This window comes from Orbicella franksi, chromosome 1 (assembly GCF_964199315.1).
Source record: "Orbicella franksi chromosome 1, jaOrbFran1.1, whole genome shotgun sequence".
Taxonomy (NCBI): Eukaryota; Metazoa; Cnidaria; class Anthozoa; order Scleractinia; family Merulinidae; genus Orbicella; species Orbicella franksi.
Window position 1 is genome coordinate 3,827,043 of NC_138145.1, and position 14,814 is coordinate 3,841,856.

General features: G+C 37.7%; 1 protein-coding gene across 2 annotated transcripts in view; it reads left to right on the plus strand.

The window, feature by feature from the left end:
- The first annotated feature begins 59 nt into the window (after window positions 1-59).
- Window positions 60-14,814, plus strand: part of LOC145486038 (uncharacterized) — a 126,399-nt gene continuing 111,644 nt past the window's right edge. For both annotated transcript variants that reach the window (XR_014049244.1, XM_081464740.1), the window contains exons 1-4: window positions 60-147; window positions 5,283-5,472; window positions 10,455-10,514; window positions 13,998-14,249. Coding sequence is in view for 1 of the 2 variants with exons in the window: in XM_081464740.1 (XP_081320866.1) it covers window positions 5,382-5,472; window positions 10,455-10,514; window positions 13,998-14,249 (403 nt within the window). In the remaining variant the exon portion in view is untranslated. The remainder of the gene's footprint in view (window positions 148-5,282; window positions 5,473-10,454; window positions 10,515-13,997; window positions 14,250-14,814) is intronic.

The following is a 14,814-nucleotide window of genomic DNA, read 5'->3' on the forward strand; positions in this document are numbered from 1 at the left end:
ATTTGTGAAAACTGGGAACGAGATTTCTGCTCCTGTTACCTGGGCCTAGTATGTTCGCGACTGAGGCGTCGTTTGTTGGATGAGGAAGAAGCAACTTCGCCTGAGAGCACTCGGAGAATTTGAATTGTTATTCAAGATAAAGAGAAGGTTAGTGCTCTTTATTCTTATGTTTTATTATTTTCTAGGGGAAGAAAAGACTTACTTCCGGATCCTTCCACTTTCTGTAGTCTGAAAACCAGACAAGATCAAATTTGACATTTGTAGATCACTTCAGATCATCTTTGTCAAAGCTCAGACACATTTCATGTTTAGAGAAACCCCGGTAGAGCGAATTGCCATCTACGGGCCGTCAATAAAATCTGGAACGTGGAACATTCCGGAACATCCCGGAACATTGCGGAACATCCCAGGACATCGAATAATTATGATAATTATGAGAAAAATATGTGAAATTAAATTTTTGAAAATGCAATAAACAAAAATAAATTGTTATCAGCTCGGAAAATATACAAAAAAAAAAAAACAAAACAAAAAAAGAAAGAAAAATGAAAATGACTGTAATGAGTGAAGGCTTGCAACTTAGAAGACTAATCAGTTGTTTGCCATCAGTTTAATCATGTGACTGTCCCTTATTTCCAGATTTTATTGTTCATAGAAAACCAAGGTGGTCACGCATTAGAACTCTTTAATCAGACCGAAAAATATGGGTACAGGAGTGTGGTTTCTTTATTTAATTCATTATGCCAATTCAAAGATGTGCATATACACAATTTCTCATGAAGAAATAGTTTCTCCATGAGATAGAAATAGAAACTCTTCGGCATTGAGTTCCTTGTGTAAACTAGTTCAGACTGTTCAAGCTCTGATGACAGTGTAAACAAATACAAACAGAAAAATGTAGAAACAGTTGGTGATGCGCTGTCTTGCAGGGTCGCTGGCCAAAACTTTATTGGCTAAAGAAATATTTGTTACAAGTGTTGGCGATCTGAAATTGAATTCTAAGTGTCGCCAACATTTCAAATGCCTTTCCTGGAAAATGTTTTCTCCAGTACAAGTTGATACTTAATTAACTAAATACGCTTTTACTGGAGGCTATAATCTATTCATCGATAGTTCAATTTCACATGCAGATCGTTATCGGACATTCAATCAAACTTAGTTTTCTATTGAGCCATGTGAATGCCACCAAAGTAGACCAAACAAGCGAAGTACGCACATGAATGCACTGCTCTAATCTTTGATTAGTTGGGCCGAGTCTGCACTTGGTGGGCGATAGTGCCAGGTGTCCTAGCGGGGAGCGCGAAACTGGGGATAATAAAATTGCAACATGAAGATGGAACAGAGACAACTTACTTACTTACTTACAACTGACTTAAAACAAGCGACTGTATGATGCTCCTACGAACACCTCAGATGTTGAAGAAATCAGGGATCAACAAAGGAAACGCAATGAATAACCTGGCATTCATCGTCCGAATCGTCCATGTTTGTGTTGAAAAACAGAGTGTAGTAAAGCCATGTGACGCGGTTGGTGAGAAAGAAGAGGAGCCTACACTCATTTTGGTAAGTTGAAGGAACATCCAACACTCCCTACCCCTCCCCTACCGACTCCCCTACCCCCAAAAATATCTTTTCATATTTCGAGCTGATACCAGTTTATTTTTGTTTATTTTATTTTCAAAAATTTAATTTTACATACTTTTCTCATAATTATCATAATTATTTGATGTTCCGGGATGTTCCAGAATGTTCTGGGATGTTTCAGAAAGTTCCATGTTCCTGGTTTATTGATGGCCCCCTCTATGTTATACGTGCACTGAAAAACATTCCCAGATACCACATTTTGAACTTCTCAATTATCAGCAAAATAATTACCCTGCGAGTAGACTCTTTCAACCATCCAAGAAAAAAACGGGGTGCCGAAATTATCTTAGATGTGGACATGTGGACAGCTCTATGAATGACTGTTTAAAAAATTAACTGGATCTTGTGTACTAAAAGTACCTGCCGTCAAGTGTCAATCAATATGCTTGATTGACCTGGGGCAGATCTAGGGGTTTTGGTCAAGCCCCTGACTTGGCCTCAGAATGCCAGAAATCCTATTTTTGAAGAGCTCAATTTAAGAAAAATTTCCAGGGAAAGATGTCCCTGGATCCAGGCCTACAGGGAATGCCTTCAGCAGTCCATATCATGAACCTTCTTCTCTAGAAGCCCCCCAGATCTGCCCCAAGCCCCCTAGTGATGCATCCACACTGATTGGATGATGATGGACAAACAGCGTGACTGTTGCTCCTTGGCAAACGAAATCCTGGCTGCGGATGCTGGTCGCTTCAAAAGCTGCATTTCTCAAAAATTATGTGGCGGTTAGCGCTTGGATTTTGAATGGATCTTCAATGGAGTGCCACGAGAAGAAGTGTCAACCTTTCAGTTTATCTGGTGTTTGATTTGGAAGCCAGGTGATTTTAATTTCTGGGTGAAAATCGGCTTGGCCCTGGAGTGGTCGAAAATGAGCTTTCAACCCTTGTTTCCTTCTTATAACATGTAGAAACAGCGCAAAACCCATCAAATCACTCAAATTCACCATTTTGAGCCGCAGAAATGACAATACACAACAACTAAGGTAGAGTTACCTTTATTTTGAGCTTTAACATGGACATTACTCAATATCAGTTCACGATAGTTAGACTCTTTAATATTCCCATACATTTCTTTATATTTCGAACGTACAAACAGACATGCCGCTTGTATGGGCCCCATGTGCCTCAGTCGGTCTTGAACTGCTCTTTTGGCCTGCACCAACTCAAGTTGGCTTCCTTCAGATCTTTCTGGATGCTTCTGCTCCTCATGATTTTCTGTCTGCCACATTTCCATGTGCCTTGTGGGAACTCCAATCCATTGCATGGCATGCTTAATATGTATGATCCTCTCACCATGCCTTAGTGTATGACCAATCCATTATCAGCATCTTCTCTTAATGGTGGTGTTGACAGGCTCCTGACCTGTTCTTATAACAACCTTAAATCTCTGTTGGTGATCACCTCAGACCAATATACCCTCAGAATTCTCCTCAGACACTTGTTGATAAAAGTTTGTATTTTCTTTGTTGAAGTTTGTATTTTCTTTGTCAATACTGTTGTCACTCTTCATGTCTCTGGGCCATATAATAATACTGCCTTTCCATTGCTGTTGAAGATTCTGATTTTGGCAGCGGTGCATAGGTCTTTGCTTCTCCAAACCATGCTGAGCATTGTAAAAGCTTGTTGTGCTTTCTTTCTTCTAGCTATTGTATCCTCATCTGTTCCTCTCATCTAAACCACCAAAGGAGGAAGAACTTTTGGTGTTATAAGAACTCTGGTAGAGTGGAATAAATTATCAGTTTCTGTAACCTATTGACACCCTGTGTTTTTTGGCAAAAACACATCTTTGAGACATTTTTGACATTTTCAGCATGGATATGAGCTACATTAGCTCCAAAAAAAAAGTATTTGCAACATCAAAGCATGCCTGTCTGTTGCGTTTTATGAGATTTTTACCCGGGTATGCACACAAATCAAAATTTGGAGTTTTTGGACAAGATAGTGACCTACATCATCGGGTTTTTCGTTTTTTTATTATTTTTCCCACCATTCCTTTTTCTCCTCTTATCTTTTTGCTGCAGTTCTTGATCATCTACTGGGCTTGCTTCCAGTTCAAGAATTCCGAAGAAAGCATCATCAAGATGGAAACGTTCTTACCACGGAGTAGCCAAGTGTAGTCAAGAGAAATTTTGCTCTGCGTTTTTTTGCTCAATCAAGTTTCTAAGCGTTTTTGTGCATATTTTATGCTCAATTAACCCAATCGCTCTGATCTGGGTAACATTAGAAACTTGAGATCTATTCCTCCTGCAGAACTGGAATAAGTGATGCTAATTTTGGTCATTAAGTTGATGACGTCAGAAGTGGAACAAAGGTGAATGTCTGTCAGTGCCAGTTAATGGCCAGCACAGGCATCAGTGGGTTAAACTAGTGACTAGGAATGCAAAGAGCCTAAGGGAGAACTCAGCCCACACAAAGAATTTCTACTGTAGCTAAACAAAGAAAGGATCTTTAGGGTTAACTTTTTGTAATTCATTGAGAATATATTGTGAGTAGCTTTTAGTCTAATTCATTTGGTTCTTATACTTTAAAGGCCTGTTAATACAGGTGATTTTTGTAGCGTAACTTATGCAATTTTGTCACCCTGAAATTGCAAAATTTTAATTCAAAATCGCACTTGTAAGCGGGTTTTAGGAAATTGTACATATTTTGTACATATTTTAGTTTTGAGTCTTATGTAATTGTCCCCTTCACCCCTACACACATGAATTAAATACGAAATACTAATGAGAAGGCGGCCATAAGTTCATGAAAGTGTTACTCAGACTGTAAAATGAAGCCTTTCTCTTCCTTTTTATTCCTTTCCTTTTCCTTTCCTTTCCTTTCCTTTCCTTTCCTTTGTGATACCCAAGGTGTTAAAAAAAAGAGAGTTGTGGACCTTGCACTTGAGGTCACCAGGGGACAGTGAAAATAAAGGAGTGACTGGCATGATGTCCGAAGTTTGGAGGGATCAACAAGATTAGATGATCATATTATATTATGTTGTGCTGAGCTGTGCTATGCTGTGCTTTGCTGCACTGCACTGCGCTGTGCTGGGCTGCGCTGCACTGTGCTGTGATGTGCGTAAAGTGTTGTGATGTGCTTTGCTGTGCTGTATTATTTGATACTGGGGTATGTCAGGTGTAATTTTTGAACGATTGTATAGAAAATATGTTTATGTTCTTAGGGAAATCGATTAATATATTTATGCATTTAGGATAAATATACTAGCATTCTGTCATTAATGCTATTCTCTTATTTACTATGCTTCTCACTACCTATTCTGCTGACTAGATTGTGAGTAGCCTAGCAGCATCCGGTTCATAACAAAATGACAGCTGTTTCTTTGTGTTTTTGAAGTGCCTGTGAAGAGGATGTAGAAAAAGTTTTGAATGACCAGACTTACACTGAAACAAACACATTGTTTGCTCTCAATTTCTCTGTGTGGATTACAGTTGACGTAAATTGCACCCTCATAAACTATCACATTGGGGTAGAAATCTCAAGCTCATATTATTTTTTAAATGGTATATATCTTTTTAATTAACTCCCATACTGGTTAAGAAAACAATTTAATATGGTACTGCAATCATTCATAATTATATAACTGAATCTGAATTTAACTGTGTTTAACTTAATAATATTGGTTTTGTTTGATTCTTCCAAAAGGGAATGCTCTGGTTAATGACCTGTTGAAAAGACAAGAAAAGTACACTAGAGTGACTGTGAAGATACATTTATGAAGAAACATTCCACACTAGTGCATTTATGATGTTCCGTGCAATGAATAAAATTAAAGACAGTAGAATTAACAAAGACAAGAGAAAGAAGGAGAGGGGAGATACAGATGGACTATCAGGTAGGCCAGATTGTTGAAATCAATATTAAAAATTCTGCTCAACATATCTTAAAGTACATATGGAACTATGCTCTAATATTCTTGTTTAACTTGCAAACTCCCTTTCATTGATATTTTTCAAAGATTTGATCTTTAAAGGAGACTTACAACACCCAACTTTATGTATCATTCAATTCATTCTTCCTTCCTTTTCATTGGCTGAGAACCCACCATGTGACCTGTAAATAATGTAACTCCTACAAATAACGGTCTGCTCATATGTATAATTAATGTAAATACCATCTAAATGTGTTTAGCTGCAAATAATGTTCTTGCTTTCAATTCTGAAAAATGGCACATTGCTTTCCCTGAGCTGCCAGAGAGCGATTTAAATATGAAAACAAACTTTGTGAGTGATTGATCAAACAATTATTGAACTCGGTTTTCGCAAAATATCCTTATTTGTCAGTGTCTCGCAGATCAATTATTTGCCTCAGCCTTTGGCTTTGGCAAATAATTGATCTGTGAGACTCTGACAATTGATGATATTTTGCTTAACCTCGTCCAATAATTGTTACATATTTTTATTAGTTTGTAATTTATCTAGTAAGGAACTTTAGAATAAGATTTTAAAATAAAGGAGTAAGGATATGTCTATAGCTTAATGACTTAATTCATTCACTCGTAGTTTAAATTTTAATGATGAAGTTTAGAGGAACTGACGATATTATGTTTATACTTTCTATGAAGTGTAATTTTAATATAATGATTTTTATGTTTTTGCATAACTCTTAAGCTGCAGAGCAGAAATAATAGGATATTTTGGCAGGCAAAAAAATTCAGTTTAACTTGGCAAGGAGCCATTCTTAAATTCATGTGGAGTTGTACACATTAAGTGGACCGGTAGCTTTAAATGTGATTGAATGGGATTGAATTCATCCCACGGATAGTTTGACGGTCATTTCATTCTACGGTGGTGAAAAATTTTAATTACAAATTGGCAAACTTGCTAAAGTCACAACAAGTTTCTCTGCACATGTGCACCATATGTTGGCCGAGCTTTACATTTTGCTGAACTGATGGTATTAGTATACTTGGATGGTCATTTTATTTTATATGCAGTGAAAAGAATCATCAAATGAATGAAAGAACTTCTGTCAAAGCAATGTTGATTACGCATTGACTTTTTCTTCAAAGCATTTGAATGCAAAACAATGAGTGCACACTTTTTGTTGGCAAATCTCACATTGGATTTATACATACATTCATTTGGAGTCCACAAAAAAGTTGGTTGTTTAGCTCAAAGAGTAGTTCTTTCTTTCCCGTGAGGCTATTTAGCCTTTTCCACAATCCCACTTCCTAGAATACTTGTGCCTTAATAGTCAACCATCTTGAGTAATTTAATGAGTGCTTCACACGTTTTCCAGAACTTTTCACAATGTTTTATTGGCTGCCATCTTGAACTGATCAGGTGGTGCACTTGGCATCCTACATCACTAAAAGTATTAGGAACTGGTAAAAAAATACAGGGGTGGTGGGCCAGAGCATCTTTGAAATTGTAGTGGCTAGAAAACACGTTCTCTATCCCTTCCATTTGGCACAAAACTGAGTGACCCACCCCTGAATGAAGGTTTAAAATCACATGATCCACACCTTATAAAACATGACATTTTTCCTTGCATAATCTGACAAGATCACATTTTGTTTGTGAAACTGTGACCAGTATTCTTTTAGGTTTAAGATGTATTTCTTAACAGTAATACAAAATCATCTGGAAGTAATATAATTGTTTTCCCTTACTCTTGCAACTTTATATCATGTCAACACTTGGCCTTCAGACTTGCTACCCGTGGAACAGTGATCTATCTACAAAAAGGCTGTGTGAGTTCAGGGACTCGCACAGCCAGCAAACTATGAGTCCCAGGCCCAAGAGTGTGAGTCCCAGATCCATGAACATGTGTCCTGTGCCCTTGGGGGACAAATAGCATGTAGACACAGGCTGGCCATTTGGTGTTCTTGAAGACCAGCAGGTCAAAAGAGTGCAGTAGTTTGAACATTTCTGCCCTGGGACTCCTTGCTCATTCTGTTAGACTTCTTAGCTTCCTTACAGATTTTGCACTACATGAAATTGCCATCTGTATTGTACACCAGCCACGTGTACATTTTCAACCACAGGTGGATTTTTCGTCCTTTAGAACTGGAAGGAGTTACCTCTGTTGTTGATTGTGTCAAATGTGTGCCAAATTCGTGTTATAAAACAGGATGACTGGCCCCAAGGGAAACAGTGAGTTTTGTTTCCCTGAGACCTTAAATGTTGAGGGTTGAGGGGAAACAAACTCACTGTTTCCTGAGGGGCCAGTCATTAAGTGTTTTGTTATACCTCCCGACTCAAAAACAGAGAAAAACCTGTGAAAAAGTGATTTGTATGAGCGGCAGTCAAGCCGAGCTGTTCTACCGAAACGACACGATAACAGTCTTTTTCTTCGCAGCTAACAAAAATAAAGACAATACTTGAGTTGCTTTGCCTTCTTCTAAAATGATTAACTTGAAAATTCTGGGTTTGATTTGATGAGGAACAGCATATTTTGTTGTAAATGACACAAATGTTTTCCTACGTGGCGAGTGGCGACAGCGATCGAAGAGCAAGTTGCGGGTCTGCCTAATGTGCGAGCCAGCGAGCCATACGAGTCATGCGAGCCAGGGTACGAGCCATGCGAGCCACGGTTTAAACATGGACAAAATATTTGATAAACAGGGATACTACATACCAAAACATCTGATAAGAAATATATAAATAACGCTGTATTTTTAAATATACATGATACGAGTTACACTAGCCACATGAAGCGACGGTTTTAATTTCTTAGATGATTCTAAAACGTAAATATATTTAAGTACGTGACTGTATCTATTTCGTGATATTTATTTATTTATTCATTTAGTTAGTTTTTTAAGATCTTGAATATTATTCTTTGAAAGGAGTGCAAATTTCGAAGAAAACCACCGTCGAAGGTACGTGTTGGTAGTAAAACGATTTATCCCATTGGCATGATCAAGGTTCAGATAACATCAATACGTATAGATTACATAACACTATCGAAGTCACGCCTTCTCTGTAGTCTTTAGAACGTAGTGGAGCTTTGTATTTTGTGTGTGCTCTTGTTATTGTTGCTGCTGCTCACAGCTTGTTTACAATTTCCCAACAATTTTAAAAATTACGGTAGAATTTTAGAGCCCCGATTTCTTTAAACCTTCTATTATTCGAAACAATCTTTTGGTCCCATTAGCTAAAGAGAGTCAAAAAAAGTTAGGAGAAATTTTCCCTCAGCCCTACATATCTCGAATCATTTTTCGTTTCTCTGGGAGGTTCGAGAAATCGGGAATCCATTGTATCAAACTGACGTACTCTCTTGACTATTTTTTGGGTTTATTTTATTTAGTTAGTTACGTACTAGCAAGGTGAGTGTCTCTCTATGCAGATTGTTGAAATATCTCGTTTTAAAAGTAGATAGGCATAGGTACGAGAAACTGGGTTTGAAAACGACCGAAAATGGCGGATCGAGCATGAATAAGTAGTACGGTACGATATATCTTATATACATACTAATTTTTTATTTTATTTAGTTTTTATTTTTCATTTTCCGTGGCTCGTATGACTCGCATGGCTCGCACCCTGGCTCGCATGACTCGCATGGCTCGCACTGTGACTCGCATGGCTCGCACTGTGACTCGCATGGCTCGCACTGTGACTCGCATGGCTCGCACTGTGACTCGCATGGCTCGCACTGTGACTCGCATGGCTCGCACTGTGACTCGCATGGCTCGCTGGCTCGCATATTAGTAAAACTCGCAAGTTGCCGAATGTGAGTGATCCATTTTTGGTGTCAAATTAAAAGCTTGAAGACACAGAATGTTCAAATTTTCTCCATTCTTAATCTGATATGTTTTTGCTGAATTATAAAATCCCTTTTCTTGAATAATGAATGCCTTCTCTGGTGAGAAATGTTGCCTGAATTCAATGGCTTTTTGACATCTGATGGCCTACTGGTACAAATTTGCCGCCATTTCAAGGTGCACAAACTGATTAAGTGCAAGTCGAAAGTTCAAGTTGTTGTTTCCCTAGGGAGTTAGTGAGTTTTGTTTGCCCTAGTGAGTTAGTGAGTTTGACCCATGGCACGTGACACGTTCTCCTCCAATCGGAAAACGTATTTGAATTGGGAGGTATTACAACGATAATTGAATGACCCACCCCTTACCTAGGGCTTACAAGTTGATGACCCACCCCTTATCTGCTCTGGCCTACCCCCCAATACTTTTTGACCCTTCCCTTACATTTGTACTTTCACTTTTGTACTAACAGGTTTTTGTTTGCTCTGGAAATATTTCATTTATCTTCTTCGACCATAACCCTATGTGGGTATAGGGCCATTCACATCAAATACTTATTATAATGAATGACAAAACAAAAACAAAATCTTATGATAAAAAATAGCGATAAAAAGGAACATTTCAACCTCTCCAAGGTCATTTTCAGAGTATTTTAATGGTTAGAATTTGTTTTGTTTGCAATGGTTGTTTTTTTTTTTCATAACACTTATTATTATATGCCAAACTGGTCCAAGGTGAAAAGGAGAATTCTGATTAGCGGGTTAGGAGTGGTCAGATTATATTTAAATTTTTATATTATTTTTTATTTGATCAAAATGGCTGCCAAAGCCATGAACTGATCTTTCACTTTTGGATTCAAACTTGTAACTGCTCCCAAATTAGACTATTTAATTTTGGTATACAGGACCTAATTCCTGAGCTAATTTGAACCCATAGATTAATGATTCAGAAGCAAACTTACATTTCCTGAGAGGACTGCTAAGGTGGTTGATGACAGTGCTCAAAATGCAAAAGTGTTGGCTGAGTAGAGCTTGTGTGCTATTGAAATAAGTAGTAAGTTTAAATAGAATATGTAATGTTAACTTTCTGTCTGTTCAATATCTTGACTATTTTAGCGGGCAGTTCTGGAGCCTCTGGTGGTGATGAGAGGGATTCCAACAGCAACCTCAGCTCTGGTACACTGTTTATTTAGTATGCAGTCTGAATTGTAAATGTCAATGATTTGATTTGCTCTGGAAACAGTATAAACCCATGCACAGTCATATTTGATTAAAGTTGTGATATAGTTTAAGATAATTTTTCAGAAAAATAAAGAGCCTGATGAAAACCCAGCAGGTTCAAAGATAAATGCAGGGGGGTCGTTCTGCGGCATTTTGTAATAACTACGCATTTTGTAATACCTTACGCATTTTGTAATAAAGTTGCAGCATTTTGTAATTACCTACAGTATTTTGTATTAAATGAAAACGACGTATTTTGTAATAAGGGTTGCAGCATTCTGTAATAAACGTTAGTCTACGCAATTTGTAATAACGTTGGTGACGCAAATTGTAATGTCTCTTCACACGATAATTTCACGAAGCATACAGATTGGCTGGATTCCCTTCAACACCAATTCAACCTGATGGAAAATCGGTTATTATATCAATGTAGGATTTTTTAAAACTGAATATGAGTACAGTATCTGCATGGGTATTTGTACAGTAGATGCACGCGAAAGTGGGTAAATTACATTACAATGCTAACACTTTGAACAGGAGCTTTATTTCTATTTGTTTTCAGGACGTAACATGTTGATCAAAGTCGATCATCGAAAACGTAGTCGATAAGTCGATAGTACTCGATATTTGTCGATAATTGTCAATCGACAAGTTAAATTTGTCGATAAAAGTCGATAATCGCAAGATTTTCAATTGATTATCGATTTTATCGACAAAAACGCAGACAAATGTTTCAATCAGCTACGAAATTCAAGTAACCAAACCAATAATAGCTCTAATGACTTTTTTTTTAATGCCGAGTGTAAACAGCTCTTAAGTAAATCTGTGTGGCAATAAACTTAAATAAAAACCTGAACAACCAAGTGGTCTGTTATTCATTACAGAATAGAATGTTTAAATTATCTCGAGAAATGATCGATTAACAGTTTCAGCTGAACTAAATCGCGATCTTTTGCATAACTCGAACCAAACTAGTTCCCAGGGCCTCTCTAGGCGGGGAGATGAGAGATCCTGGGAGCTCGAAGACGTGCTTCTTCGGGGGGGACAGAACGGGCCAAAGTTTAGAAAAGATGCGAGAAAAAATTGGGGCCAGCAAAGTAATTAAGAAGTAAAGTATAGTAAATTGACATTTTATTTCATTAATGTTTTTACTCAGTTCAACATTTGAAAAATACAAGCTCCTACCTCCCCTCCACTAACTATGCTCTCCGCTAGGTTGGCTAAATTCGCTGGGTTTGTATGCCCCTTGCTTCTCCTTGCACCTGTGACTGTTGTACCACTCCGCAACCTACGTACGCCTACGCCATACATCGTTTTTTGTATTTCCGATACTTGTCGGTTGAAATCGATCAAAATCGATCAAAATCGATCAAAATCAATCATAATCGAACAAAGTCGATAATCACAATAAATTGTGTGATCGACTTTTATCGATTTCCGATATTTGTCGATTGATTAGTATCGACAACGATCGACAATGATCGATTTTTATCGACTATCGAAATAATCGACATGTTACGTCCTGTTATTTTGCATTATCATATTTAATTAACTCAATAATTAATCATTACATTTTACATGAAAATTATCTTGACGATCACTTATGATGTGAGACTCCTTTGTCAATGAATAAACTAGAAGAGCAAAGAGGTCTCTCCTTCTCCAGAACCGCACGACAGCACTCTTCTGTAACCGTGTCCGTTGACTCACCGGGACGTTAAACTTTCCCTGGACAAGCAGTAGTAGAGTTTCGTAGGTTTCATCATCCATCGTATACGTGAAAGCTTCTCGCGCCCTTTTTTACTTTTCTCCAGCTTGAACCAACTGGAAACTACAGCAAAGCCAGAGGAGATAAATGCCATATAAAACCATTTTGAGCGGTCTGCTATGAGGAATGCCAGGAGTTACGCTTGCTCGATTCTGCCATTTCATGCAGTGACAGGGTTTCCGCGGCAGGGGTGCCAGTAACGCACTCTCCACATAGCTCTCTTTATTAAAAGAAGATGTTGAACTTCTTGAATGGTATCAAATCATGCGACAAAAACATTGTTAGAACTGATCGATTTTTTAGATTAGTTCTTTTTCCTCATTTTTGTCCGATTCTTGGAATCAAGTTAGGTTCACGAAAAAGAAAGTAATAAAACGTCAACATTTGCGTGACAATGGGTGGAACTATTTCACCTGGTGGTATTCCATTCTCCATTCTAAAGATTTAGGACATTTTTAAGGAATTAAGCATTTTATTTTGCAAAATTTATACACCTTTCGGGCTAAAATTATGCCACATGCTTGTTGAAAATATAGATTTACATAGAAGTATGTGGGTCGTTTAGCTCCCGATATCTGCTTAAAAAGAGCATTTGACAAGCTATATTGTTGAAGGGAATCCCGCCAATCTGTATGCTTCGTGACATTATCGCGTGAAGAGACTTATTACAATTTACGTCACCACGTTATTACAAATTGCGTAGGATAACGTTCATAACAAAATGCTGCAACACTTATTACAAAATGCGTCGTTTGTATTTAAAACAAAATACTGCAGGTAATTACAAAATGCGTAGTTATTACAAAATGCGTAGTTATTACAAAATGCCGCAGAACAGGGTCTCATGTCCTGAATGAACCAAAGACCCTGTTATGAACGCAGCTGAGAGAGTGCATTGATTTGATTTTCTTCTTTTTTCAGTAGACTCAGAGCTTTATTTGATTTTATTGCAAAAGAATTAGCCATTAAAATGTTCACCTTTAACTCCCCAATGTACTAGGGCAGGGGGGTGTGGATGCCACCCCACTCATAAGGTTTTTCCAAAGTTTTGAAAAGATGATTTACTCTAAAGGGCTGAAACTTTCAGTAGCTGTTCATTCATCCCCCACAGAAATTTTGATATGTCAATTGTGTGTCCATCGTTTTTGGTGTTGCCATGGCAACTGCAAATTTCATGTATTTTTCCAGTTGTCTTCATTAAAATTGCAGCAATTCACGAATTTGTATAATTCAGAAGCATTCTGGCTTAATTTCGGATACATTTCCATTATTTCATTGACTTTTTAAGAACGCAGAAGGCGGTTCCAAGATGGCAGGTCGAATGATGTCATATGACGTCATAACCAACAAACATGATATCATCTACAGAGCAAGCTCAGGGCTATCTAATTGATGTAAATTATTTCACTGCGCCTTAACAGAACAAAAACCCAGCGAAGGGGTTCCATTCCTCCCCCTTCCCTCACACACACACCTTGTACCATGGTTGGGATATGAGTTAGCTTGTACATCCAAGGGTTAAATGAGTCTAATCCCAATGACGCTCTTGATTTAACACTGCTGTAACTTACTATTTAAACTATTTGAAAAATATGAATTCCTATTTAGAGACTACTTTGACTGTCATTTTTTTAATACGTAAGTTATTTTTTTCACATTTCTCTCTTCAGGACATGCTAAAAGAGATGCCAGTAGTGATGAGAAGGCATCTGAGTTGGCCAGACTTGTAGCAGATATTAAGCTAGATAAGTTTGAACAACAAACGTTCAGAGGGAGCAACACTTCTTCACACGGGGAGGTTGAAAGTCGAAGAGCCAGTCTTCCCTCCAACTTTCGACAAGAACAACAGCCAGGAGCATTGCGGCATCAAACAAGTGCGCCTCTTCTAAGTCAAATGAATCAAAATAGAGAACTAAAATTAGGTAAGTTACTTATAGTTGGAAATGGGGTCTTTCAAATTTGGTATTCATTTCAGAACTTACTTTTTACTGTACGCTTGGTTGAAATAGTTCAAATCTGTTAAAACTAAGTCCCATCCAGTTGTGTGTTAACTATATGATAAACATCGCATGAGCAAGTTAATAAATAAAATTATTGCAACCAAATGAGTTTGTTAAATTTGGGACTGTATTGCATCTTCATGAATATTTTTCACTCTTTTTGTCATCAACTGCATTGCTAAGTTGAGGTTGGTTGCCTCTGAAATCCTGGAATAATCTGCTGAGTACTGAGTGGTTTGCCTGATGATGAGAATAGAAAGATGGCCAGAAGTAGTGAATGAAAAGAGGCTCTTAGGAAGGTTCCACTGAATCAATGTTAATAAAATGTTAATAAATTTGTTTACATTACTAAGCATGTGTGGAAAACGACTGATTTTGAGTTTTTTGCTTCAGTTGTCTGTCAGGGGCAAAATTCAGGGAACACAGCCAACGTTATCACATGCATTATACCAAACTTCAATCTGTTTCCAGTAACATAACTAGCATT